The sequence below is a fragment of the Malaya genurostris genome, chromosome 1 (assembly GCF_030247185.1).
Source record: "Malaya genurostris strain Urasoe2022 chromosome 1, Malgen_1.1, whole genome shotgun sequence".
Taxonomy (NCBI): Eukaryota; Metazoa; Arthropoda; class Insecta; order Diptera; family Culicidae; genus Malaya; species Malaya genurostris.
In genome coordinates this window covers 4,342,292-4,368,482 of record NC_080570.1, presented here as the reverse complement: position 1 = coordinate 4,368,482, position 26,191 = coordinate 4,342,292, and the positions used below count along the sequence as shown (strand labels likewise).

At 37.6% G+C, this 26,191-nt stretch overlaps 1 protein-coding gene across 5 annotated transcripts in view; it reads right to left on the bottom strand.

Annotated features, from left to right (window-relative positions):
• LOC131430584 (uncharacterized) overlaps positions 1-25,314 on the bottom strand; it is a 45,046-nt gene extending 19,732 nt beyond the window's left edge. The window contains exons 1-6 of one of the 5 annotated variants that reach the window (XM_058595671.1): positions 25,185-25,314; positions 24,539-24,671; positions 12,901-13,622; positions 12,650-12,810; positions 9,430-9,675; positions 9,189-9,367 (exon numbers count right to left, since the gene is read on the bottom strand). In XM_058595671.1, the coding sequence (XP_058451654.1) occupies positions 9,189-9,367; positions 9,430-9,675; positions 12,650-12,810; positions 12,901-13,473 (1,159 nt within the window). In that variant the 5' untranslated portion in view covers positions 13,474-13,622; positions 24,539-24,671; positions 25,185-25,314. Of the gene's footprint in view, positions 1-9,188; positions 9,368-9,429; positions 9,676-12,649; positions 12,811-12,900; positions 13,646-24,538 lie in introns of all 5 variants that reach the window. The other 4 variants (XM_058595677.1, XM_058595704.1, XM_058595684.1 and 1 more) reach the window with 4 other exon arrangements.
• Between the last annotated feature and the right edge of the window lie 877 nt (positions 25,315-26,191).

The following is a 26,191-nucleotide window of genomic DNA, read 5'->3' as shown; positions in this document are numbered from 1 at the left end:
GAACAAAGAATTTTCCCGTTTCAACTGGCGCCAATAAACTATTCCAGCTTTTTTGATTCGCAAACTACTCTCCGCAAACGCGCGTTTTGTATGTGAGAACACGGTGCCCCTTTTCGGCTGAAAATAGCTTTTATTTACTATAACATCAGTGCGATGATAGAATCCCACCCAATAATTCCACTCTAGTGGCAACAATCGCGGAAAATATGGAACATCTCTCTAACTAACAATAAGCGAGAACAAGAAGAACCTCGCCGCCAAGATTTTCACTTTGTTTGAGCAATCTCGGCGCAAAGTGTGAAATGAGATTTTCCAGAAACGATTCGCGCTATCGGTTATATTTCGAAACTTTGTTTATAGATTGGGCATTAGCATTCCTAAAAACCGCCAACAATGGACAAACAGAAGAAGAAGAAGAAGAAGAAGAAGAATAAAAAAGCTGGCATGAGTCAGGACGCAAAGCGTTTGCTACTTTTTCGTTCAGTGTTCAACCTGTTCAACCGTCGGGTGGCAGACGCCGCGCATTAGTTCGTAGTAGTAGGCCTGGGGCGCGATTGACCTATTTTTTTCTGCTCTCTATTTATCCCCCGTGTTTGACATGTGCGTGTCAAACAGAAAGTGAAATCACCTGTTTCTACGGGAGAGATTTTTTTTTCTCTGAAAACTGTCAGTTTGAATATTTCCCAGGAAAAACTAATTGCTTCGGATTCCTCACATTTGAATGTACGAAATGAACCAACGATGGAAGCTAATGATTACAGATGTAGTCAAAAATTAAGACGAAGTTCGTTTGACTGATGTTGATGTAAATCAGAGATTACTTGCTTTGAAAAGTAACGTGATTTTTGTACACCTAGAAAACAACCCGTATTTTATAAAATGCCAAAAATCAAAATCGGTTGTCGAATATTGCTCACAAGCTGCTATATCATGCCTTTCCGTGTATAGATGGATGAATTCCGTACCATTTCAAAAACATGTTGGCAACATCTTCCAAGAGTTCAATGAAATTTTCAGGACATGAAGACGTTGCTTCAAAAAGCAACCCGACAAACTTTTTTTTTTCAAAATTCAAATATTTTTAACACGATTTAAAATTTAAAGTCGGCTTTCAAACAAAAACATTTTTTTCATTAAATGAAATATTGTCTCACTTCCTTAAATTCGGATGAAACTATCTGGATATGTGACATCTGTCACAAAAAAACACTTGGCATACTTTGATCTAGATAGTATTTTTTTAAATTATAAATGTTTTAACCTTAAGGTCATTCGCCTCTTCGGGCCAGCAAAGCTTTCTGACCCTATTTACGGTGTTGGGAATCGAACCCAGGTGGGCTGCGTGAAAGGCATCCACTGACCTGTCACGCTATATCTGTCCCAGGCTGTATTTTGAAAAGGGTCAAACTTTTTTCATCAATTTTATCCAAATAGTTATTATCGAAAAATGATAAACCCTACACAGAAGTGTTGTACTTGTGATTTCCACAAAATCAGCAAATTTTCGAGTGAAAACACTGAAAAAAGTTCTTATCGAAAAACCAAAACTAAAAAACCATGTTTGATTTTGATAAAATTTTGTCCCCAAATAGGTGATTATGTTTCCTACCAACCGTTCATACATTGTATGATGGGCACTCTAAAAAAAGTTTTTTTTTCAACCAAACCTAGTTCTTGTTCAAACTGTTTTTTTATCCAGTGTCTTTTTATCGAAAACTAAACTAAACTGAACGTCATTGTCGTCCAGCATTCTAACGAAACTCAATTTGTGAGTAAAGTACACCGAATACCCTATTGCTAGTTGCCCGATATTAACAAAAGGTATCAGTGCTGAATTAGGAAAAGTTGTTGTTAAAAAAAAACTTTTCCTTCTGTTAGAAATGCCCATCTCACAACATATGCAAGGATGACAGGGGGAACATAATTACCTAGCTTGAGACAAAATTGCATTGAATTCGAAAATGGTGTCGTTTTGTAAATCGACTTTAAATTTTTAAAGTCTTTTTTTTTCAGTGTAGCATTCGAATAGACCATTTTGACGCCAAATCGTTTTCAGATTTGAAAGAAACTTTCTCGACATGAAGACTTAATCATAAAAAAATCACCTTGTTTACTTTGTATTTCAAAAATTGGTCTGGACAGTCTTTCGAAAAGGGCTTGGCTTTTTTCAACCATTTTTGCAAAAAACAATAGTCGAAAAATTACAAATCCTACAACAAATTGTTGTGCTAGTGGTGTTCATCAAATTAGTCTTATTTTCGAATAAAAATACTGAAAAAAGTACTCAAAGATCCCTACACTGAAAAAATCGATCCTGAAAATTTGAAGTCAAATTACAAAAAAACACCATTCTGTATTTGAGTGAAATTTTGTCCAAACATAGATAATTATGTTATTTGTCAACTTGCCAGAAAAACTTTTTCCGTGTTAGAAAAACTTTTTCCGTTCAAAATGCCAATATAGCTATATTGGCATTTTGAACGGAAAAAGTTTTTCTAACAAAAAATTTTCTTATCCAGCATTGAAACTTTTTTCGATAAAAAGACATAGATAAAAAAATTAGTTTGGATTAGAAATAGTTTTTTTTTTCATAAAAAGTGCCTATATTGCAATTTATGAACGGTTGGTAGGGAACATTATTATCTATCTTCGGACAAAATTTTAAAATTTTAACAAAATCAAAATTTTTTTTATTTATTTTGTAAATCGACTTTAATTTTTTAAAGCATATTTTTTTCAGTGTAAGACTCGATAAGGATTTTTTCAGTATTTTTACTTGAAAATTTGTTTGATTTTGTGAAAATCACTAGTACACTGGGGTCTTTTTTCACGCGTTTTTCTTTTCATGCGGTTTCTTTTTACACGGCTTTTTTACGCGGATTTCTTGTTTTGTCTTAGAAATGCATTAAACTTCGAGATCTGGTATCCCGAAATTTTTTTTAAGTCACCTCTTTGACACTTAGAAATTTTTTGAAAAATTGTTCAGATTACACCAGATCTCGACGTTTCATGCATTTCTAAGACATTTGGTATAAAAATTTTTTCTTTAGTTTTGAGGTTTTTTTCTACGCAGAATTCCGAAGGTACGCGATCTCAAATTCTCATAGTCTGTTTTTACAAAATGTCAAAGTCTATTTTGACAAAAAGTTTTTTTTTTATATTACTCCAGATCGGGACTCTTCATGAATTTCTAAAATATTTGGCATAAAAAAAATTTCTTTTGTTTTGAGATTTTTTCTACGACGAATTTCGAAGTTACGCGGTACGTAACCCCCGCGTAAAAAGAGACCTCAGTGTACTACACTTATTTGTAGAATTTGGTGTTTTTCAACTATAATTATTTGAAAAAAAATTAGGCTAAAAAAGTTTGGTCATTTTCAAAAGACAGCCTAGATCAATTTTGAAAAAATACATAATATTGCATTTGTGACAAAGTCTACTCATCCATAAAGTTTCATTCAAATCTGAGAGGGTGCTGCCCACATTTGTTCCAGTTGGCGCAAAATTTGTCATACACAGATAGAAATATTTTGTGAATTTCCATGCACATATTTGGAGCAAGAAATTGAACATAATGTTACTTCACGGTTCTTTATTTTTCAATATGCTTTTAAATCCCACTGTAATGTTCGAATCCATTTGATGCTAACAAAGCATTGAAGCGGGGCTGATGGATCGCACGATGATTTCTCAACATGGTTTGCATTATAAACGAAATGAGTAGAGTGAAGTTTTTTGCATAAACAAACAAAAATTATATGAACTTGGTATGAAGTGGAACTTGGTTAAACACACAATTTGAAACTCTTCTTACAAATTCGATCAAAGCCTGCAAATAAAATTTGTTCGTCATGACCTGTAAGAAAAATTGTCACATTTTAGACCGTAAAATTACATCAGTGTAAAAAAATCGAAAGACATAAAAACAATTGCGAAAAAAATTGGTTAAAATATCCGAATAATAATTTTGGACTAAATGAATATTTAAAATTATGCACACACCTGTCGATCGGTAGCACCTGTTCTCATGACATTTTGTCTCAAACGCAGTATCGAGAAATTTGAAAAAAAGCGTTGACATTTGAACTTGTTTAGCTCCGACATCAATTGTCAAAGCCTACTATCCAGACCTAAGTTGTTACCAAAACTAGTAGTGTGCAACCGAGTAAAGAAAATCACACGAACATAGACTTCCCACAGATTGAAATCATTCGAAATTGAAATCCAAAAATCGAGTTCGCCTTCGTTATATTTTCAATTTATCACGTTGGGAGAAAAACGGTCAGTGGTGGTAGCGTTGAGAATGTTTTACTGCTTTCACTACACCACGAGAACAGCAGTGGTAGCCGCCGTCGCCGTGCGATGGTTGCTCCAACTCCGTCCTCCCAACCGTTCGGGAATGCAAGTGGGGCTTCGAGAAGCGAGCAAAAATTGCTTTAAAAATAAAGCGATTATGTCATAACATATTTTCACACACTCGTTCGTTATTCTCTAGTTCGACGCGATATGGCGATACGTACGGTGTGATATATTTGTCTGCCAGAGCTGCTAGACAGCGACTGGTGCAATTGGAGACGATTCCAATACTTTTGGTGCGCTCGAAAACGGCCGCAATCTGGCGTACGAGTGACGTACTGACATGCTATTATCCGTCGCACAAGCGAGTGACATAAGATCGCAGCGGATCATAGTAGGCACGGAATGTATGACTTTTGCATTAATACACCCTTTTTTGAATAGCGATGCTTGATTTTTTTTTCGTCAAATGCCATGGCCTGCTTTAACTACAATCGATTTTGTTAGTTCCGTGTGGAAAACTACTGCCTCAGAACCCCGGATTTTTGGATGATTTTTTCATATCGTTTCTCAAAATCTTGTACTTAAGAGGAGTCTGAGGAGTCTTTCTCATTTTCCGTGATGTAGCCGATGTTTAAAAAAGTATTCGTCATGTTTCAACTAAGTTAATCAATCTAGCTTTTGGTAAACCAGGTAAAACAAGTAAACCTAGACAGATGTGATTTTTTTCAATCCTGAGCGATTTTCACATCTTACAGCCGTTTTAGGGACAGTTTGTGAATTTATCCATTTAGCCAAAGAACACAAACCTTCGTAAAGGATAGATAATAGAAAATAATAGAGAAGCGATTTTATTAGAAGAGATAATAATTTTCTTGAAAAAGTTCCATTCGAATTCGAGGATGAAAAACACAGTATTTTTATTTAAATAATCACATTTCTGATACTTTCTGAAATCAATCAAGAGAATCTAGGAAAGGTAGAGAATTTTATTTTCTGATAACGATCGCCTCCATAAGTTGTGTTTTTTTTTTTCAATTATAGAGGCTTTAACATTAATGTCATTCGCCTCTTCGGGCCAGAAAAACTTTCTGACCCTATGTGCGGGGTTGGGAATCGAAACCAGGCGGGCGGCGTGAAAGGCATCGACTTACCCATCACGCTATACCCCTTCCCAAGTTGTGTTAAATTTGTGGGTAAAAATATAAAACCCATTTTTCGCTTCATCAGAATAAGAGCTCTTCGTGGAGGCTCTGTAGTTACGATTCCTCATAGATTATGTACATAAACGTTGGCTGCGATCATCATCATCATTATACATCGTATCTCATTACTATCTAGTGAGGGTTGAGGCCGTTTTGGTTCGCTGATCACGTTTTCGTTAATTGATTTTTGACAAGCTTACATACGAATGTGAGAAACTTCCCAACAAATCTTTGCTAGATCAAATCTGTGATTGTATAAACATTTTATACATATATTGTAAATATTGGAAAGTAGACCTTTCAATTCTGGTGATATTTATAAGAAAGAGAATTAGAGTGAACATTCCTAATTTGGTACAAACAAGAATACGGTTGCATTATTAGATTAAAGATAACAATGCTTTAAACTGCAATCGCCAAAACATTACTGGACGGGAAGACTTGCGATTTTATTTAACTAACCCTAGTATCAGATGCACTGAGGTCTTTTTTACGCGGATTTCCGAAATTACGCTGTTATTTTTAAGGCAGATTTCTGAAGTAATGCGGTTTTTTTTACGGAAATCTCCAAAGTTACGTGGTTTTCTTATGCGGATTTCCGAAGTTATGTTTTTTAAGCGAATTTCCAAAGCTACCCGTTTTTACACGGATTTCCGAAATTACGATGTTTTCTCACGCGAGTTTCCGAATTTCCGCGTTTTTTGCGTGGATTTCCGAGGCTATGCGGTTTTTTGACGGGGATTTCCGAACTTACGCATTTTTTACATGGATTTTCGAAAAAACGCAGTTGTTTTCACGCGGATTTCCAAAGTAACACAGTTTTTTATTCTCTGAATTTCGAATCTTGGGGTTTTTCACGAAGATTTCCGAAGTAACGCGTTTTTTATGCAGATTTCCGTAGTTTTTTATACGCGAATTTCTTAAGAAACGCGAGTTTTTCTGCGCAGATTTCCGAGAATATCCGGAATTAAGCGGTTTTCTAAAGCGAATTACCGAAGCTATGCGTTTTTACGCCGATTTCCGAGGTAACGTGTTTTTTTACGCGGATTTCCGAAGTTACGCGTTTGTTTTTAAGCGGATTTCCGAAGTAACGCGGATTTTTTATAAGCAATTTTCTGAAGTAACGCGGGTTTTTCTACACAGATTTCCGCGAATTTCCGAAGTTAAGCGGTTTTCTAATGCGAATTACAGAAGCTATGCGTTTTTTACGCGGATTTCCAAAGTTACGCGTATTTTTAAGCGGATTATTGAAGTTGCGGGATTTTTTTACGCGGATTTTCGAAGTAACCCGGTTTTTTTATACACAGATATTTGAAGCTACAATTTTTTCTACAGAAATTTTCCAACTTACGCAGTTTTTTATGCGGATTTCTGAAGTAACGTCTTTTCATGCGATTTTTCGAACTTACGGGGATTTCCGAAGTTACGAGGTTTTTTATATGCAGATTCCCGAAGTTACGCATTTTTTACGCAAACTTTCGGAGTTACGCGGTTTATTTTATGGAGATTTCCGAAGTTACCCGGTTTTGTATAAATAAAATTATAATACTTTATCGATCACATCCTTATAAGATGACTTGTGACTTGTAATTTTCAATTTGTAACAATGTGAGTCGTAAATAAACTGTTTCATCTGAATTATTTTTGCTTTTTTCTCAAACATGAAACAAACCCTTGAAATTTTTTTTATAAAATACCTCTAGACCTCTAATTTTAAACTCGGTCGACAAAAATGCGTCAGTAAGCCTACCGTAGAATGAGGATGAACCTAGCAGGTTAATTACAAAATTGACATTGGATCAATTGATTTTCGTAGGAGATCTGTGTTTTAAATGAATAACTTGTGTGTCCTGTCCAAAGACCAAGTAAAAAGCAATGAATAGGCATGTTCGAGTGGACATTCAACGCACGAACACCATTCCGAATGCCAACGAAAAAGTTCAACCAAAATTTTTCTCATTAACAGCATCCTAAATATACATCGAACATAGATAGCAGAGGAATGGAACAATATTCCACAAACTCTGCTATTTTGTATTTGACGCTTTCATGTACGATATAGTTCACATTGTTTCCTTTGATATGAATTAGAAACTGTATGTATATAGCACTTTAAGATTTGTTTAACTGTATCTATACCACCTTCTAGGGATCGAGGTGCATTTTTTTCAGTGAATCAATTGGCTGAGTCCATGAAATCGAACAAAATTACCACCGAAAGCCCTGGCCCTGGAAGATACTGCTGTCCTTAGAACAAAAAACTAGTCAAAATTTTACATCCAATTGAAAAACTTACTATAACTATAAGCAATAGTAATTGTCTCGTCGAAAAGTAAATCAGCCAATCAGTGTCACCTGAAGAATTGGATTTATATTTCCCGGATTTTTTCATTTCCCGCTGAGCTTTCTCTAAGTTGTCATCAGATAATTCAGTAGAAGTCATGCAAGTGTGAAACTGAACAAGTTAGGCTGGTTGCTGGCCATCGACACCGGGGTTAGGAGTGCATACTCGCCTGTTGGCGCATACATGATGCCAGTTATAAATAGCAAATTACGCACACGCATTCGACTTCAGTTTTCGTAGCCGGACGTTGGATGGTCGGAGACCGGCAGTCCACCCGTCCATCCGTCCGTCCGTCCATCGGCCAATGTCCTATATAGTTCAGGGAACGCTTGGAATAGAGAGGAACTGTGTTTTACAACCTGAATTGAGGTGCGGTCGATGCCACTGGATAGCAGAACAAGATGCACACAGATAAGCGCGGGTTACTGAGATTTGTTGAATCGTGTTGAACACAGTAGGCTGTGAGAGGTAATTTATTTTCTTTGATAACAACTTTTTCGAACGCAAAAGAAAATGGGAGGGCGTTGTACAGTCAGGCTTCTTTCCCCGAGTACCTGCGCTGCACTGCACTCAAATAAAAAAAAACATTAGCATTTCACATTTCGAGCTATGCCAAGAATGGTGACGGCGATGACGTTATTGTCAAATTGACATTCTAAGTCGAGAGAAATTCTTTTCCGAAATGTCAAGGCAAGACGATTGAAGCAGTGCTTTTATAACCTGTTGCCTTTACTAGATTGTAGCAGAAAATGTTTGCTGGTGGGAAGCAAATATGGAAGACATAGAAATTTGTGAAATACGTTTACCCTTCCGGTAGTCCAATCTCAATTTATTCATGAAAATTTTCAACCCGTAACCCGTGAGAGGTATGCACATTGCGGCAGACATCAATATTGTTGCTATTTTTAGTGCTGGAATCTTATTGTTTAGGCAAGATGGACTATCTCTTTGATTCGATACCGGGGGCGTCAAATTGTGCAACATCCTACCGGTCCCCGTCCGCTGGATTGCGGATCAGCGGAGGATGATGGTTGTTTCGCCATACTTCCGCGAATGCTGCTGTACACTTCGTACAGTTTACACAGTATACTTTCAGCGCCTACTTCTTTTGTGCGGTCGTACAACAAAACGCAGATGCGACGTCTAAAACAACAAACATTTTTACGACGAGTGCTCGGTTGAAAATACTCGGAAAAATATGATTTACAGTCTAAACATGCTCATATATCATTTTTCAGCTGCCCCACCCCAGCTGCCAACTTTCCAAAGGAATCTCGGATACGGAATGTGGTAAAAAACATACCCACATGCATGCAATCATAGGAATGAGAAAAGGTACTCACTTCTGCATCCACCTCGGCCATCCTCGGCCATATCGGTGAGATCTTCGGTTGAGCTGGCCAAACTATTTTCACCGGGTGATCCAGGAGCCGATCCACCACTGACTACGATTCCCGACGAAGAACTGAAAACCGAATCCCCGGAGCTTCCGACACATGGAACGGACGGCACCCGAAGGTAGCTGCAAGTATAACCAATCGAGATGAAGTCAACAGTCGCGGACGGAACGGACACCAAACTTACCGTGCAACTTCGTTGTTGACTGGAATCATCAAGGCTTCCGAGGCTTTTATTTCGTTCGTTGGCAGTGCGCTTGTTTTCTCCCACTTGAAGGCAGCTTTCACTTTGGTCCATTTCGATACCTTGGGTTTGAAGTCGGACACGGCACTCTGCCGGCGCAGTGGATAGTTTCTACCGGTTTCCTTGCTGCCGGCGATGTGAGGCTGAAAGTTACCGATCTCCTCGTTGATGACCGATTTGCTGCGTTCTCTGGAAGGAAATTAAGGTAGGAAATATACATCCTAGCTTCATACCTTTCATAATTCCTAGTTGAATATAAATACAATAAGGGTTTTAGGAAAATGAAGGAAAAAATAATATGGTTTTAATGTAGCTGATGGTATTCCGGCCCAATCTCATAAAAAAGGCTGGTGGGTAATGTCAGAGACATAACTGGAGGCCGTGAATACGAATAAAAAATACATGCTTCTTCTCTCACACTTCTGAATATCAAAAATCGTTAGTTAGTTAGATTGATTGTATGAATTTTTGGAATATTTTAAAAGAACCGAAATTTGTTCGATGTTTACAACTGTTGAGTACTTTTTGTCACCATCAAAATTTATCAAAACCAGAACTTCTGGGCATTCGAAAACTGGAACTGGGTTAAAGAACTAAATTCGGAGCTTACTCCAAAATCATTTTCAAATTCAGGTTCGGAATCCAATTCTCAAAAAACTCAGTTTATGAATTTAGCTCCATAATTCCGGAACTGAACTCATTTTCAGAATTCGGCTTCCGAATTTAATGTTTGAACTGAATTTCGAGCCTGAATTAGGGAGCTGAATTCGGTCTCGAAGTCTTGTTCCAGAGCCCAAGTTCCGAGCTCAATTCCAGAAATAATTTTCTAAATTTAGGAATTAAATTCTTAATCTAAATCCTGAAATTAAATTATGACGATTTATTAATTCTAGTTGGTTTGACGTAAAGCCACCATAACTAAGTTCAGTTTTTGCAATGACTGCGAGGAAACATATATTGGAGAAGCCAAATGAATGAAAAACTAACAGAAAAAATAATTTATTGGAAAAAGATACGCTCCGAGACAGGATTCGAACCTGCGTTCTTATGCATTCCGTGCATACGCGCTACCATTTCGCCACTCTGAATCTTGTTATAGTCACTCTAAAACGCCGGTCAAACATGGTAGAACGTACATCGAACATGGTCTACATCCATTAAATTATGGTTCGAAAGACAGTTCCAAAATTCTGGTTCAGAGTTCAGTTCTAAAATTTTGTTCCAGAATCCTAGTCCAAAATTCATATCTTTAATTGTGATCCAAAATTCTGAAGTTGAATTCCTGAATCAGATTCCTGGATACGAACTACAAACTTCAATTGAGGCACTGAATCCAGTTCCAAAATTTTAGTCAAGTAGCCAGAGTCAAAAATCTAGTTCCAGAATCTAGATCTAGGATTCAGTTCCAGAGTCTTAGTTTTGACTTTTGAACCTGTGTTCTGGAACTGAATTCTAAGGCTTAAATTAAGTTCAAAATTCAGGTGAACCAGAATACAGCTTCTAAACTCAGTTCCAAAACTAAGATTTAGAATTCTACATGGCCGTAGCCAGAGGAGAGAAGATGTTCCTGCGAAGTTTAAGTTTGCTTTTATGGACAAATTTGCCAAAAAAAAATTGATGATTTAGCAAGAGATATGCAACTATGGGCTAGAAGCTGTACAAGGATGAATGCCTAAAAAATCGCGTACTACCTTTCATTAAAGCCCATAAAGGTCCCGTGAGTTTTTTGTTAGATTTGGCGAGTTGCCATTACAGCCGGAAAGTCATCCAATGGTATCGCGATAATAACGTATAATCAACATAAATCCACCCAATTATCCGTAGTTCCGACTCATCGTAAGATTTTGGGCAATGATGACGTGGAAGCTTTAGAAAAACAGCTCGGGATGCGACTCAGATGACCAAAATGTGGAACAAATGTCCAAAAAAAGTTGAGGTGTGCAGCGTTTGATGAGAGGAATCAAGAACAAAGTGCGATTTTTTTTATTAGAAACGAAGAGGAATGATTTATATTGATATTTTTTCCTTAAAGTACAGTGAATTCCCTTTGTTTTGATGTTTTAACCTTATTTGTACGATTTTATTATTCCGGATTCTAAATGGACATAGCTTTACACTGGCCCAGTAGAACATCGGGACTGAGATTACTTCAAAACCGTCGTCAGAATGCGGAAAACGGCAAGCAAGCTTGAGATTTCTTCATCGTTTCCAAAAGTTTTGGAAAAGTAAATTTTTCAGCTATTTAGAGAAGTTATTGTATTGAGCAAAACTCTTGATATTCACAATTAAGTTCTACCCATTGAAAAAGGAAGCGTAGGGCGAATTTCGAAAAGCCGCCCCATAGTAATTTTTGTATGGTTTCGCGTGCAGTGTGGCATGTGACCACTGACTTTCAGCTCATATCTTTACGGGAGAGTTCTACGAGTAAACTGGGCGACAGTATATCATTCGAACACATCAGGAGTTCCACAAGGCAGTTATTTAGGACCTTTACTTTTCGTGATGTTTTTCGATGATATATTTATTTTTTGAGAATCGGCTACAAACTGATCAATGGAGAGATTCATGTTCCTGAATTGCTTTCTGAAGCAATTTTTCGTTTTCTGTGAAATGCAGCCCTTCTTCGGCAGAGATTTCATAGGACTGATTTTGGATTAAAGTAACCATTCGGAGCTGCGGAGGGCCTTCGCGAGTTTAGTGAAACCATCCAGTCACTTCACGAAAAAACTAACACGATCGAAAAAAGGATTCGTCGGTGTTCGTTCAGTTCAGTATGTCAATTAAAATTGCATGCATTTTTCTTAACTTCTGCTACTGAATATAGATGAAAATAGCAGGCAAACTGAATGCAAGACAATAATACTGCCCGCAGCGCGGAACTGCACAGTATATAGTTATATTATATATATATATATATATATATATATATATATATATATATATATATATATATATATATATATATATATATATATATATATATATATATATGATAATTTGAATGGATTTTAGGTGTATTCCTTTTTTAATATTAGTGGTTAAAATTTTTTTTTCGTTGTTGGTTGCGCCGAATTCAAATTTGAATTATTTTTTTTTCAATCTCATCGACACCATTTCACATTTTCAAAACAATAATCCCTCTCTTTACTCGAATGCAACTTACCGTTTTGAACTATTTCGTTTACTGCTAGCAGTGTTCCCGGCCGCCAGGATCGTTTCCAGTAGGGCCAAGTTCTGCTCAAGCTCATTGTCCAACAGATCGTTGTCGGAACTTTCCTCCTGCAGCTGACCGCAAGCAAGAAATCCTTCCGGATCCCTGCTCATCTGAAATAGGTAGCAGAATATTTTCGTTACAACACTCACACACACAACTCTAACCCGAGGAGGAAGGCAGCTGGTCGCTCCCAACATTACCGAGTTTTGCATCAGCTTGAGCTTCCGCAGTGCTTCCACATTCTTAAGCTGCCAGTGCATCCGCATATTTTGCTCCTGTAGTGTGAGCAACTGTTTGATGAGATCATGCAGACGATCGAGCTGATCGAGGGCTCCTTTGGTGGAAAGTGCAGCAGCTACCGACGGTCCGGTGCGGTTCAGTAGCATGAGAAAATCGTTCGGGGATTCAAAGGCAGCCTCGGTTCCCTCCAAACGAAGAGGTGGCACCGGTGGTATTTCCACCATACTATCACTACACTCCGGTCTACTATCTGCTCCTCCACAAACGGCAGGAGCTGGATGCATAATTTTGTTTAGACTAGAACTACTATCACTATCACATAACAGCTTCAAAAATTGACTTTCTCTCTCACTATAGGTAAACAGGCGCTTGAACGGATCACTACTGTCTATGGCGATAACTTCCGATGGACTTTCCGAATGGGAAGTCACTGGTAAACCTATCGTAGGATCCGGTGGGGGTGTCGGTAGATTTTCTCGTCTGTCATGCACTGAAGATCGCTTCCGAAGAGATTTCACTTTTTCTTTCTCCATGGCACTGAACTATTAACAATGATTATTTTCCCTAACTTCAAATGGCACAACAAATCGGTTCATTCGCACTGTTCTCGGTGAACTGCATTTCTGCCTCATTGACGTTGGTGTTATTTGCTGCAGAGAAGATTGCGTTACAACGAAGACATCTGCAAAGATAAACGATGCATTCCTGAACGGATGATAGTCTAAATCAAAACAATGCTGCTATAGTTACGCGATGTCACGACGAGCACATCGCTGTGGTTACTATTGCAATCGGCCTACTAGGATAAGTCTGTGCTGTGACTGACAACCATAATGATCGAGCGCAGTGCGGTGGTGCGATCAGGGCGCTGATATCGTGGAAAAAAATTGCCTAGATTCAGCATTTTCAATTCATTCTTCATTCACATATCGTTCTGTGCGAAAGCTGCGCAGAGGCTTTTGTTTACCCGTTCGCCATCGTGTGCGGTTTCGTCGATTGCACTATCGGTGCAGTTTTGTTTCTGGATGCAATTTTGTGGATAGTTTAAAAACAACCGAAAAAAAGCCCTAGCGGATTCATTTGCTTAGGTTTGCAACATTTACGGGTGTTCTACGTGATACAAGCCCTTAGATCCAGAACCAAAACCGAGTTGGATCATTCCAATGGTTTGTAACGCTATAAATAATATTCTTCTGCTATAGCGAATTAGATGTTTTTTAGCAGCTCAGATTGCGATTTTTGAACTTATGAACCAGCTGTTAGGTCCTAGTATTTTAGAAACATTCTAGAATTTCATGTAGTAGTAATATGGGGTAAACCCTATGGGTATTGATCGTGTTCGGGTTTAGAAAATAAGTGGGTACGGTTTGGGTTCGGGTTCAAACATTTAGTCGGGTTTCGGGTATTTGAACCCGAACACTCGAAATTTTCGGGTTCAAGATTATTCTCGGGTGTGGAAGCAACATTATTCTCGGGTTTGAATCAGGTACGGGTACGAGTCGGGTTCGGATTTAAAAAAAAGATTACCAGACCATCTCTATTGCAAAGGTACATATTCAAACATACATTATTCTTATTACTATTTGATGGGCCAGCATTATACACAGCTAGTCTCCAAATTTTGTAGTATTCTGTAGAAGCTTCGGAATTCTGCAGAAAATCTGCACATCAAAAAAATCAGCAGGCGAAAAGAGCAACTATCAAAATGTCATCTTCTCTATTTTACCTTTTTCTATAGATAGGTAATAGAATCCCATCTTTTGATCGATGCTCTGGAGACCCCTAGTGTTATATGTTAATCGACTCTTAAAAAAATCTGCCTGAGCCGTTTCCAACAAACTTCAACTCATTTGGAAGCTACTTATGGATTGAAAATCAAGTTCCATGATCAAGTGACTGCCATTTCCGGCTCCGGAGATATAAGATATATAGGGTGATTTTTTAAGAGCTTGAGAACTTTTTTAAACAATAAAACGCATAAAATTTGCAAAATCTCATCGGTTCTTTATTTTAAACGTTAGATTGGTACATGACATTTACTTTTTGAAGATAATTTCATTTAAATGTTGACCGCGGCTGCGTCTTAGGTGGTCCATTCGGAAAGTCCAATTTTGGGCAACTTTTTCGAGCATTTCGGCCGGAATAGCCCGAATTTCTTCGGAAATGTTGTCTTCCAAAGCTGGAATAGTTACTGGCTTATTTCTGTAGACTTTAGACTTGACGTAGCCTCACAAAAAATAGTCTAAAGGCGTCAAATCGCATGATCTTGGTGGCCAACTTACCGGTCCATTTCTTGAGATGAATTGTTCTCCGAAGTTTTCCCTCAAAATGGCCATAGAATCGCGAGCTGTTTGGCATGTAGCGCCATCTTGTTGAAACCACATGTCAACCAAGTTCAGTTCTTCCATTTTTGGCAACAAAAAGTTTGTTAGCATCGAACGATAGCGATCGCCATTCACTGTAACGTTGCGTCCAACAGCATCTTTGAAAAAATACGGTCCAATGATTCCACCAGCGTACAAACCACACCAAACAGTGCATTTTTCGGGATGCATGGGCAGTTCTTGAACGGCTTCTGGTTGCTCTTCACTCCAAATGCGGCAATTTTGCTTATTTACGTAGCCATTCAACCAGAAATGAGCCTCATCGCTGAACAAAATTTGTCGATAAAAAAGCGGATTTTCTGAATGGACCACCTAAGACGCAGCCGCGGTCAACATTTAAATGAAATTATCTTCAAAAAGTAAATGTCATGTACCAATCTAACGTTTAAAAAAAAGAACCGATGAGATTTTGCAAATTTTATGCGTTTTATTGTTTAAAAAAGTTCTCAAGCTCTTAAAAAATCACCCTGTATAAACGACGTAACACACAAATCGCATTTTTTCTCTCCGCACAGTTTTCTTGAATGTGTCTGAATCGATTTTAACAATCTCATTTGCTCATTTGAAAGCTACGCTCAGGATGTGAATCCAGTTCGAAGATCAATTGCCTGTCTCTTCCGGCTCCGAAGATATAATGGTATAAACGACGTAACCGACAAAACACATATTTTTCGCCTCTCAATTTTCTCGGAGACGACTTAACCGATTTTTACAAGCTTAGACTCGTTTGAAAACTACTTTTAGGTTATGAATCAAGTCGAAAATCAAATGAGCGTCACTTTCGGGTTACAGAGATATAATGGTATAAGAGACGTAAACGGCAAAATCCACTTTTTTTCTTACCGCTCATTTTTATTGAAACAAGATTGGGTTCGTTCGAAAGCTACTATTAGAGTATTGATCAGATTTAAAGATCGAATGGCTGTCAGTTCTGGTAAACGACAAAACTCGTTCCCGCTCGTTTATCTCGGATATGAATCAACCGTTTTCAATAATTTTATGCTTGGCAGCTCAAGTTTCTTTAAAAGATGAAACTATCATTCCTTCCATTTTCGTGAGTTTGGTTTCTCTGGACGACAAACTGGGCTAAATGTCAATTGCTTGGGAAAAAGGTGAAACTATTTCTTTTTTGTTATTTCGATAAAATGCAACTTGGAATGAAACAAATATTAATTCAATCCAAGATGCATTTTTTTATTCATTTAATTGTGTATAATTAGTAATCTTGAGAACTAATTATTGTTCATCAGGCTGCAATGAGAAATTTCGAACTTATGAGACTTCTCTGCAACCGATTTAGCTGCTTTTGTCCTAGATTTTCGAAACTTTTCTGTAATTGTAGCTTGTTGTTTTTATTGAGAAAGTTCTCTCCTCACGAGAGCCAGACATCGCTCAACAAGTCGCAACTCCGGAGAGTTAGGAGGATTCGCGACATTCAGTTCAACATGAACTCCATTCGCTTTCTATTATTCAAAAAAATATCTTTAGCGTAGTGATAAGCTACCAAATCATGCCAGTGTAGTGAGGGATAGGAATCGTAACAATCGCTTCTATAGGGATTCTTCGTGATATATATTTTCTTGTTTACAGTTCCGATAGTGATGAAGCTTTGGCTTGCTCTACCACAGCTACACATTGCCTGCCAAACCAAATATTTTTTGGGAACTTTGGCCATTTTCTTCGCCCTGAAATGCTCCTCCTATATCCTTTCGTTGCATGACACTATCAACAGAAGCTGGGGAAGCTGGTTAAAATCTTCCAGTGCAGAAGTATCATCGTCGCTTATCACACAGCTAAACTCAATTATTCGTGATATAACTTGCGAAAACGGGTTTTAGCCTTCACATTCTGTTTATCATTACGGTTCAGTACAGTACTTTTCCGGTGCTTGAAAGTATACACGAAAGTAGGAGACATTTTTATTTTTCTAACCACAGTACGTACCGAAAGATCTGGTCTCTTCTTTGAAATTTGCTTCACCTTCACGCTCTTCTGCTGGTTCCTGAGATCCGTTTTATTCCGCTCCCAGTCTTCCTGGCTGTTGTCAAACGTGTATCGAAAGATTTAAGAACGTTATGGACAGTGCTCGCAGGAAAATTAAGCTTTTTTTTCAATTTTTCTTACTTACAAATCCGGATTTTCATAGTGACGGGATACAATTGCTTTTCGCACTTGCTCATCTTTCGACGTCATCTTCGAAATAAAAGCATGAAGGATCACCAAAAATTGAGTCTACACAATGAACAGATATTTGCAAAATATTTACCGCGTTTATGAAGTATTTCCAGAGATATACGTAATTAGAGATTCCAGATTTTGTCGCAAACAAGCTTTAGAAGTAAACTTTTTTGTCGGTCCGGCGAACGACCGTAATTAGGTTAAATCCGGGTTTAAATAAACGATATAAATTAAATTGTTTGTTGGTTTAATCAGTAGAAATCGAAGCAAAGTGGAAAAAATGCTTATGTCAGCTCATCAAATATTGATCGGTAAATATACGGTAATTTCCCAACAAGAATAGAAACCCACTTCGAAACATTCGTATATGTTTTTCTATATTTACTGTCAATGTGTGTTTCGCCTTTCTTTATTCTGTAACTAATCTATTATAATCTGCAAACCTGGCACCTCTGTTTATGACTAAAAAGTACAACGCCTGCTACTACTAATCAAAGCTTATATAACGTTGTGCAGTGTCTGTTTTGACGGTCGGAAGCCAGCGAACCAGAGAAATGTTAAAAGTTTTGTACAATTAGATTCAATTGCATTCAGGAATATTTTGACCATTCAGGACAAAACAATTGCAAGGTTTTGCTTATTTGATGACTGCATAAAAGTAATAAAAAAACATTTATTTTTGGATGGAGATCAATTCACCCAAACCCACATGATGAGCTCTGAAAATGACAGAACACTTCTCGATGATGTCACACTGCGCCGGAATCGCACTGACTCCACTCGCTCAAATTGGGGACTAATAACAGTATCTTTTTCCGCTCCACTCCGGTTCAGGACCAGCGTGAAAAGAAAATCGAAAACACCAGTAGATCGGAGCCGACCAAGTAACTCATTCGGATTCGTCGTGATAGACCAGTCAGTTTTTTCTCCACTTAGTGACTATACGATGACTCGCATTGGCAGCCAGACCGTAAAGTTAATTGAACATTTCCCACATTAACGGACCGGCATATTTCACGTTTTTCAAATGCCAGAACGTATCCTACTTCCCTCGCAAACACTAATGTCGGGTTTGCTGCCCAGTCGAGTTTGTTGGTGAGGAATAAATAGATTCCTTGCGAACATCAAATATCACCTATTTTCCCGTGAACCTTGGCTATTTTTCGATATGTTTCAAAACGCCAAAGAGCTCGCAGATGTTTGCGGAACTGCACGCAATAAATGCGAAACCGGACCACAGGCCGAACCTCGTGGCGATCATATCCGAAATAAACGAAACTGACGCTGACTCATATCTCTACCATAAAACATAACAACAAAAAAATACCGCCTGTACGTCTCGCGTAAAAAAGTTCCTTCGTTTATTTGGCGGTGATATGTTTTATCTTTTTTTTTTTGCTTTCAAATTTTGTTTCTTTCGGTGGGAGTATGCTTCTATGGCCACATCCGGTTCGGGTCGGAAATGAGGTTGATTGTTTTTACAAAAAAAAAGTACCATGCGCTCACTTCAAACAAATATCGGAAGCAACCGCGGGGTAAACATCTGAGGGAAAAATATGAACAATAAAACTGGAAACTTCACTGACGGCACAGTTTTTTTAATGGAAATAAAACGATGTTGCAAATGGAACATAATCGAAAACTGTATTCGAACAAGTTAGCAAGCAGTGTGAAGGTTTTTATCACAATTTGTCCACAGTTTACAAGTAATGGCATCGAAACAGGAACAGATGGGAGTAAAAAAAAGTGATCACTCCAAAAATACAAAAATAGCACATTTATGGAAACTTATCTAAGGTTCATCATTCAATCGTCGTATTATCAACAAATCATTCGATCTTACGAAAGAATAATACTACAGAAAAAGCGAGGTGGCAAGCCAGAAAGAAACTAAGAAAGGTGTTTTGACTTTTACGACTACGAAACGTATATCAAGATCGACACAAAATTTTCAAGTCCAAATTAGTTACTTCTGTGATCATCGTCAAAAAAATTCCTGATGCGATAGGCGATATGTGAATGTGGTAAAATGAGTCATTTTCCTTTCATACTTCGACCACTCATACGTCATAAACCGCTGATGGTCGAGACGATAGATTCAAAGAACAGTATAATATGTGAACAATAAGACGATTCCGAAATGAATAAACCTAACGAACAAAAGGAACCACCATCAGTCATTATTGTTGACTTCAACCGGGCACGTTTTCGAACTTCGATATTACAAGTTGAAACTTTTGCTTTGGAACTAATGGACTTCGTTTTACAAACAGGATCTTGGCTTCGACTCAATGAATTGAATAGTGTTATCTACATTCAATTCTATGAGGAGTGCAAAGCAATTGAATTTGCTGAAGAATAGTAGGCACCGAACGAAACTAGTTAGAAATCACTCACCAAGTGGTCTCCACGGGAAAATGTCTATTCATCAAAATTAGCCGTTCAGGAAAGTATCTATTCAGCAAAGGAGTTTTTCTGTAAACGGAGTTATTCAAAAAGAAGCAAATAAACTACATTCGTAAGCTTTTTTCAAAATTATTTTCTTCAGCAGCTCACCGATTTTCTGATACCTTGTGTGGAGTTCTGATATTAGGAAAATCTTCTGCATACCAAATTCGTTCAAAGTCGAAATATTTTGAGGTTAATTACAAGTTTTTTGCACTCCTTTAAATTACTGTGAGAATTCCTCAAAACCTTGTGTTATTCTATTGGCTATTGGAATCTGCTAAAGTTACTTCAAATACCATTGTCAACTTTGAGTAAAAACATGTCTTAATTGAGGCTTGTTCGCGACAAAATCTGGACACCCCTAAACACGTATATCTGTTCATTGTATAAAATCAATATTTGAAATACTACGAGCTTTTAGATCGAAGATGACTTCGAAAGAAGAGCAAGTGCGAAAAGCAATTGTGTGCGGTCGCAAAAGCTTGGTTTTCCTGCCAGCACTGTCCATAATGTTCTTCAACGTTTTGTTACACGTTTGACAACAGTCAGCAAAACTGGGAGCAGATCAAAAACGGATCTCAGGAATCACCAGAAGTACGCATATTTTGCTGAAGAGAAGAAATATAACAATGTCTCTTACTTTTGTGTATACTTCCAAGCACCGGCAAGGTATGAAGTCGTTCAAGGTGAAAACTGTACCGAACCGTAATGATAAACAGAATGTGACGGCTAAAACCCGACCTCGTAAATTGTATATTTGAGGTTTTCTGCATGATAATGGACGATGAAACTTATGTGCTGGAAAACTTCAAGTACTGTCATGCATTCGGAAAGGCGTAGAGAAGCATTTCATAACGAAGAAAAAGACGAAGTTTCACAAAAAACAATTTCGTTTTGCAGGTAATATGCAGCTATGGTCGAGCAAAGCTTCATCACTATCAGAACGGTAAACAAGGTAATATATCGTGAAGAATGCCCAAAGAAGTGATTGTTATCAATTCTACGCAGTCATGACGCTGCCTCGATATTCTGATCTGATTTGGCATCTTGTCACTACGCCAAAGATGTTTCGGAATGGTATAAAGCAAATTAAGTCCATGTTGGAACGAAAGAAGCAAATTCAACTAATTGCCCCGAGTTGCGACGTATCCTGTGTGAATTCTTTCAAAATAAACATCAAGCTACAATAATATAAAAATTTCGAAAGTCCTTAACAAAAGTAGCTGAATCAATTGCTGAGAAGTTTGCACAAACCCTAATGGCTGGAGTATACTCAAATGATGGTATTTTTTCATGCAGTCTAATTAAGTAACTTTGATTAGTTGTAAGATGACTAATAATGTACAATTTCCAAATATTCACAAAAAAACCGATATTGATGCCTTTCTCATATCATTAATAGTCTATTACTGTGGGGTTCTTCACAATACTTTTCAATGATTATTGAGTAAAAACAAGAGATTTTTTTACCAAAAAGTAATTTTCAATTCATAAACGGGAAGTCGGATCCAGAAAAATTGTCACATACCATAATACCTTTAATTTGAGCCTAAATTTGTAAAAATAGATTCAGCCATTTCTGGGAAAATTGAATGAGTTCCGCTCTGGACTAGTAATTGAGGAACCGGAAAGCGGAGACCGGTGAAGCCGGTTCGTTTGCTCATGAATTAACAAGACCTGGGGTGGAATCATGTAAGGTGATTATCACCAAGTGATTATCACTTTTGAAAATTTGGAATCATGTAAGGTGATAATCACCAAGTTCTGTCACCACTGCTGAGAGGCTAACATCACTATCAAACGTTGGCATTACGTAAGGTGATAGTCACCACGATTTAATCACCTTCATGTCAAAATGGAGGTGATAGCAATTTAGTTATCACTTTCAGTAGTGATTTGATTTTTTGAGAAGTGGCTTTATAAATTATTGTCCGTTAGGTGAATTTTAAGCCACTGATATAAACAACCTACCAATATTGATCGAAGAGGATAATTTTTTAATAAAATTCGTACTGATATTGTGTCAAAATTAAATACCAAAATGAAAAGAACTTAGTTTATAAGGTTTAAAGAATTCATAGAATGAACGGTAGTATTTATCAATTAAATCAATTCATTTATGTTGTAATTATTATTTGAAGGAATATCATTGGGGTATTCGTAGAGTCAAAGATAAATTGCTTTCTGGAAAAGTGATAAGTTTATGAATGTAGACATCTCATGTTGCACATAACGTAACATAAAAAATCTATGCTAACATTTTCAGTAGAATTAGATGGCCGTGACTTAGTGAGCGACATATCAGTCTCGTTCAACTGAACGAGTAAAAAAGATTAAACTGCGTTCTTAATTTTCTTCTTGTGAGTTGAACTAAATAAGGCAATATTTTTGGACAATTGGTTGCTGCTAATCATAGTGGATATTCGTAGTACCGGTGGGTAAAATTTCCAAAATGGAGGTAGCATTTGAAAGCTCTGTGAAATGACATAATCGTAAAGTGAATGAAAACTATACAAGAAATTATTTAACGGATCTTTCTCATTCGAGAGGAATGCCATCCGTTGAGAAAAATTAAGAAGATCTAACAATTCGTGTCAAAGCTTTCAAATTTATCCCAAAGAATTGACTGTGACATTGATTTCCATTGAAAAATAAAAATCGGCACTAAATTAAACCAACAAGTGAATTTTTTTATTTGTTTATGCGCAGGTAATTTTTTTCAGCGTTACTCTTCGATCCATACAAATCATCATTGATAAACATGACTCGAATTAATGAAAAGGATTGAAAACTATAGGAATAAAAATTTAGATTTTAAAATATTATATGGGTATACGCCACTTTCATATGTTACTCCTCTAAATATCAACGGTATACGCCACATTCATATTTTACTCCTGAAAAATTGACGTTTCTTGACAGGTGATATATGAGTGAAGTTAGCTCAATCACCGGTGATGGTGATAGTAAAAGTGATCACCTTCGGTGATTCCAAACATTCTGGTGATCACCTCTTTATCACCAGGAGGTGATAGTCACTTATCACCTTACATGATTCCACCCCTGCATATTAAAATAGTTTTTAGTTCAGCTTCAGAGTTTTTGAGTATTCTTGCGCTTCACTTCAAATGACAGTTTGAAATTCCCAACACTGTAATTCCGGAACCGACAGAAGTCGGAAATATAAAAAAAAAGAAAAAAATATAGAAAATATAAAAATATAGAAAAAAAAAGAAAAAAAAAAAACACACGAAATTGATTTTTTTTAACTTATCGCCTAATAACTCCGGAACTGGAAATTGGGTTTAAATCGAATTTAGAATTTTTCTAAGCCCTTCATGAAATTAATTTTGCGAAAATCGTTTGCAAAAACAACCATCTCCGAGAGAAGTTAATGCACATATTTTCATTTTTTTTTCCTCTATTCATCCAGTAATTCCGAAACGGATCCAGATAAAACACAGTTTGTATGGGACCACTAGACTTCTAATTTAAGTCTAAGTTCGTTGAAATCGGTCAATTTTCTCTGAGAATAGCAATTGCTTAAAAATGTTACAGACACACAAACATTTTACGTTTTTTTCGACGAACTGGTTCGAATTATGTATGACACCTGGCCTCGGTTCAAAAGTTGGTTTTCACCGTGCTTATATAGCAGTTAGTTGAATCAAAATGAATTGAATGGTCACACGCATGTTCGTTCAGATCGTTGGAACAGTTTGTTGCCTTTTTGCAAGCAAATTTCTAGTGTAAATTGTTCTTTTTACTACAAATTAAAAGGAAAATTGTAGTATTAATCCCGTAAAACTAATTCAACGGCGGTATGATAGCTCCTATTTGAAATGGTTCTTTGCTTGACGAATTCGTTGAACGAAAAAAAAAACGGCCTACGGTGGCTAGCTAGATCCCCATATCTTTTTCACCGGGCTGGTCGCTATCTGTTCAGAACGTATACGGAATTGACATTTTATCCATCTGTTATCTATGATTCCAACGGAAAACAAATCGAAGTAGGCGATCGTGTGTCGTTCGCGAAACAAAACATTTGCTCTTCCGTCAAAGTTATTCTGAACAAAATTTGTGTTCTTTTGTAGAGTTTTTGAACGAATTCCGAATTTTCAGGCACGAAAATCAAATTGACAGTTTACCGCGTAGCGCATTCTTAGTACGTGTATCGTTTTTCCATCATGTTCGCAGAAATAAAAAGGAGTGGAGTTCTAGTACATAAGAACTATTGTTTAAAGCAGTTCTAGTTCATAAGAACTATTGTTTAAAGCATCTTGGGCAAATCGGTTAAATAATTTAATCATATCCGGATTTTGAACGGTGCATAAACGACTCCAAATTACGACCATAAATCGAGCGCTCAACTGAAGCTAAATTATTGTTGTTGATCGACTCTAAATTCGATATTTTCACCACATAATCACATTTGGTCGGTACGATCTCCGTCGGTCTTTCCGAGCCAACGACATCAGCGCCGCCTCATAATAATCGCCATCACCAGTCGAGTCAGTGTCAGCGCAGACATTTTGTCCTCAACCGTTTTTCAACTTTGCAACATCACCGTCTTGGTCAACCAACTTACTACAATTATCACTTTGAGGTAGGAATCATGCACACGGAACCACTTATCCGAAGTTTTCTCCAATCAACATGATACATGAAAATAGAAATGATTTCCTTCGGTAGAACTATTCTTCGTCGATATTTTTCTCTATCTGTCATTAATTGCAAAAAAAATACTTCATAAATTTTACATTTTTAAATGTTGAACATAACTAATTCCACTTTTGAAAAAAACAGTTTCGAAACTTTTCCGGACGGTCAATCGTCGTCAGAACCCCATCTACTAAAATGCATTTATTCTGTTTGTCACAACTGCAAACTGGTTATGCTAATTCTCAATGTGATAGCGCCTAGGTACCACTGCACGGTTGCTGCAATCGTGCTTCGTCGAGAACTGACTGCCGTTCGATTCGCCTCTGACACTGAACTGCACTTTAAATTTTCTTCTTTTTCCACCGATCATCCGTGACGAAATATCCTCCGGTGAAAGTTCACACCAGCCTACACGCCTACACACACAAACCGAATCCGAATGGTACTAGGAAACGCACGCACTAAACGATGGGTGACTTTTACGCGATCGCCAATTTTCATCACCACTACAACGCTGGCGAGCGAGCGAGCGAGCAAACGGACCAAACGAACAAGTGGAAATTCGTACGTACACACGCTCCACCACCTCTCACTGTAGTATGGCTAGGGGAGAGAGGCTGCGACGACACACCGGCGTTGGGCGGGATTTTCCCGAATCGAAGAAAACAAGTCCGCACTTTGAAACCGCACTCGATCGACTGCCACTGCCGAATGAACGATTGATCCACTGCTGCCAAGCGGTCACGATCGTGAAAAACCGATGTGTCTAGTGAAAAACTTTCGTTGCCCGTTCGTGAAAATGTGCAAGTGTGAGAAACTAGCATTTGTTTGGGAAATTGTTTGTTTACTGTTGGGAATGATGAACGCTGGTAGAGTCGCGGTACTTGGAAAACCCATAGTCACTGCGTTCCGACAGGATGCTAGTGAAAGTTTAACCAAGCGAAATTTTCGTCTGGAACAACGACAAAAGTTCATTAGAATTCAACAACCTCTTTTCATCACTTCGGAAACAATTAACAGTGCAATTTACACGGAAGAAGTGTTTCTTGGCATTCATAGGAAAGCACAAAGCATCAGTTCTAGCCTGATCTGGCATCGTACCACTAGGCTCGAAAAGTTCAAATGAACTAGTTCTTCTTAACAAGATGAGTAAACAATAGTTCTTTGTTGAAGAACGGTAGTTCCAAAGATAAATAATAAAGACATGTACGTGCTTATAAATATTTTTGGAAAATGTGGTTCGTTCCCGGTACCTTCTGAAATGACCGCACTCACCGCTTGGTGGAGCGCGAGATTAATTGCATTGTTATCATTTCAACCAAAGTGTGCCATAACATCTCAATATATACAAATGAGCTACCGAATCGAAAGGGTTCTCACGGTTTGACATTTGCATTATGAATGTATGATGGGAACTCAGCAGTGAAACCAATTTATCACCATTGGTGCCAGTTTCACGGAGGACCGTAGATGTGCGCCAAAAAAAGATCGTGACTGTCATGTCTGGAAATTCGTTTGTGGTAGTTCTCTAACCTTTCCAAAGAAAAGTGACTGAATTCTAAAAGATTAGTACATAAAT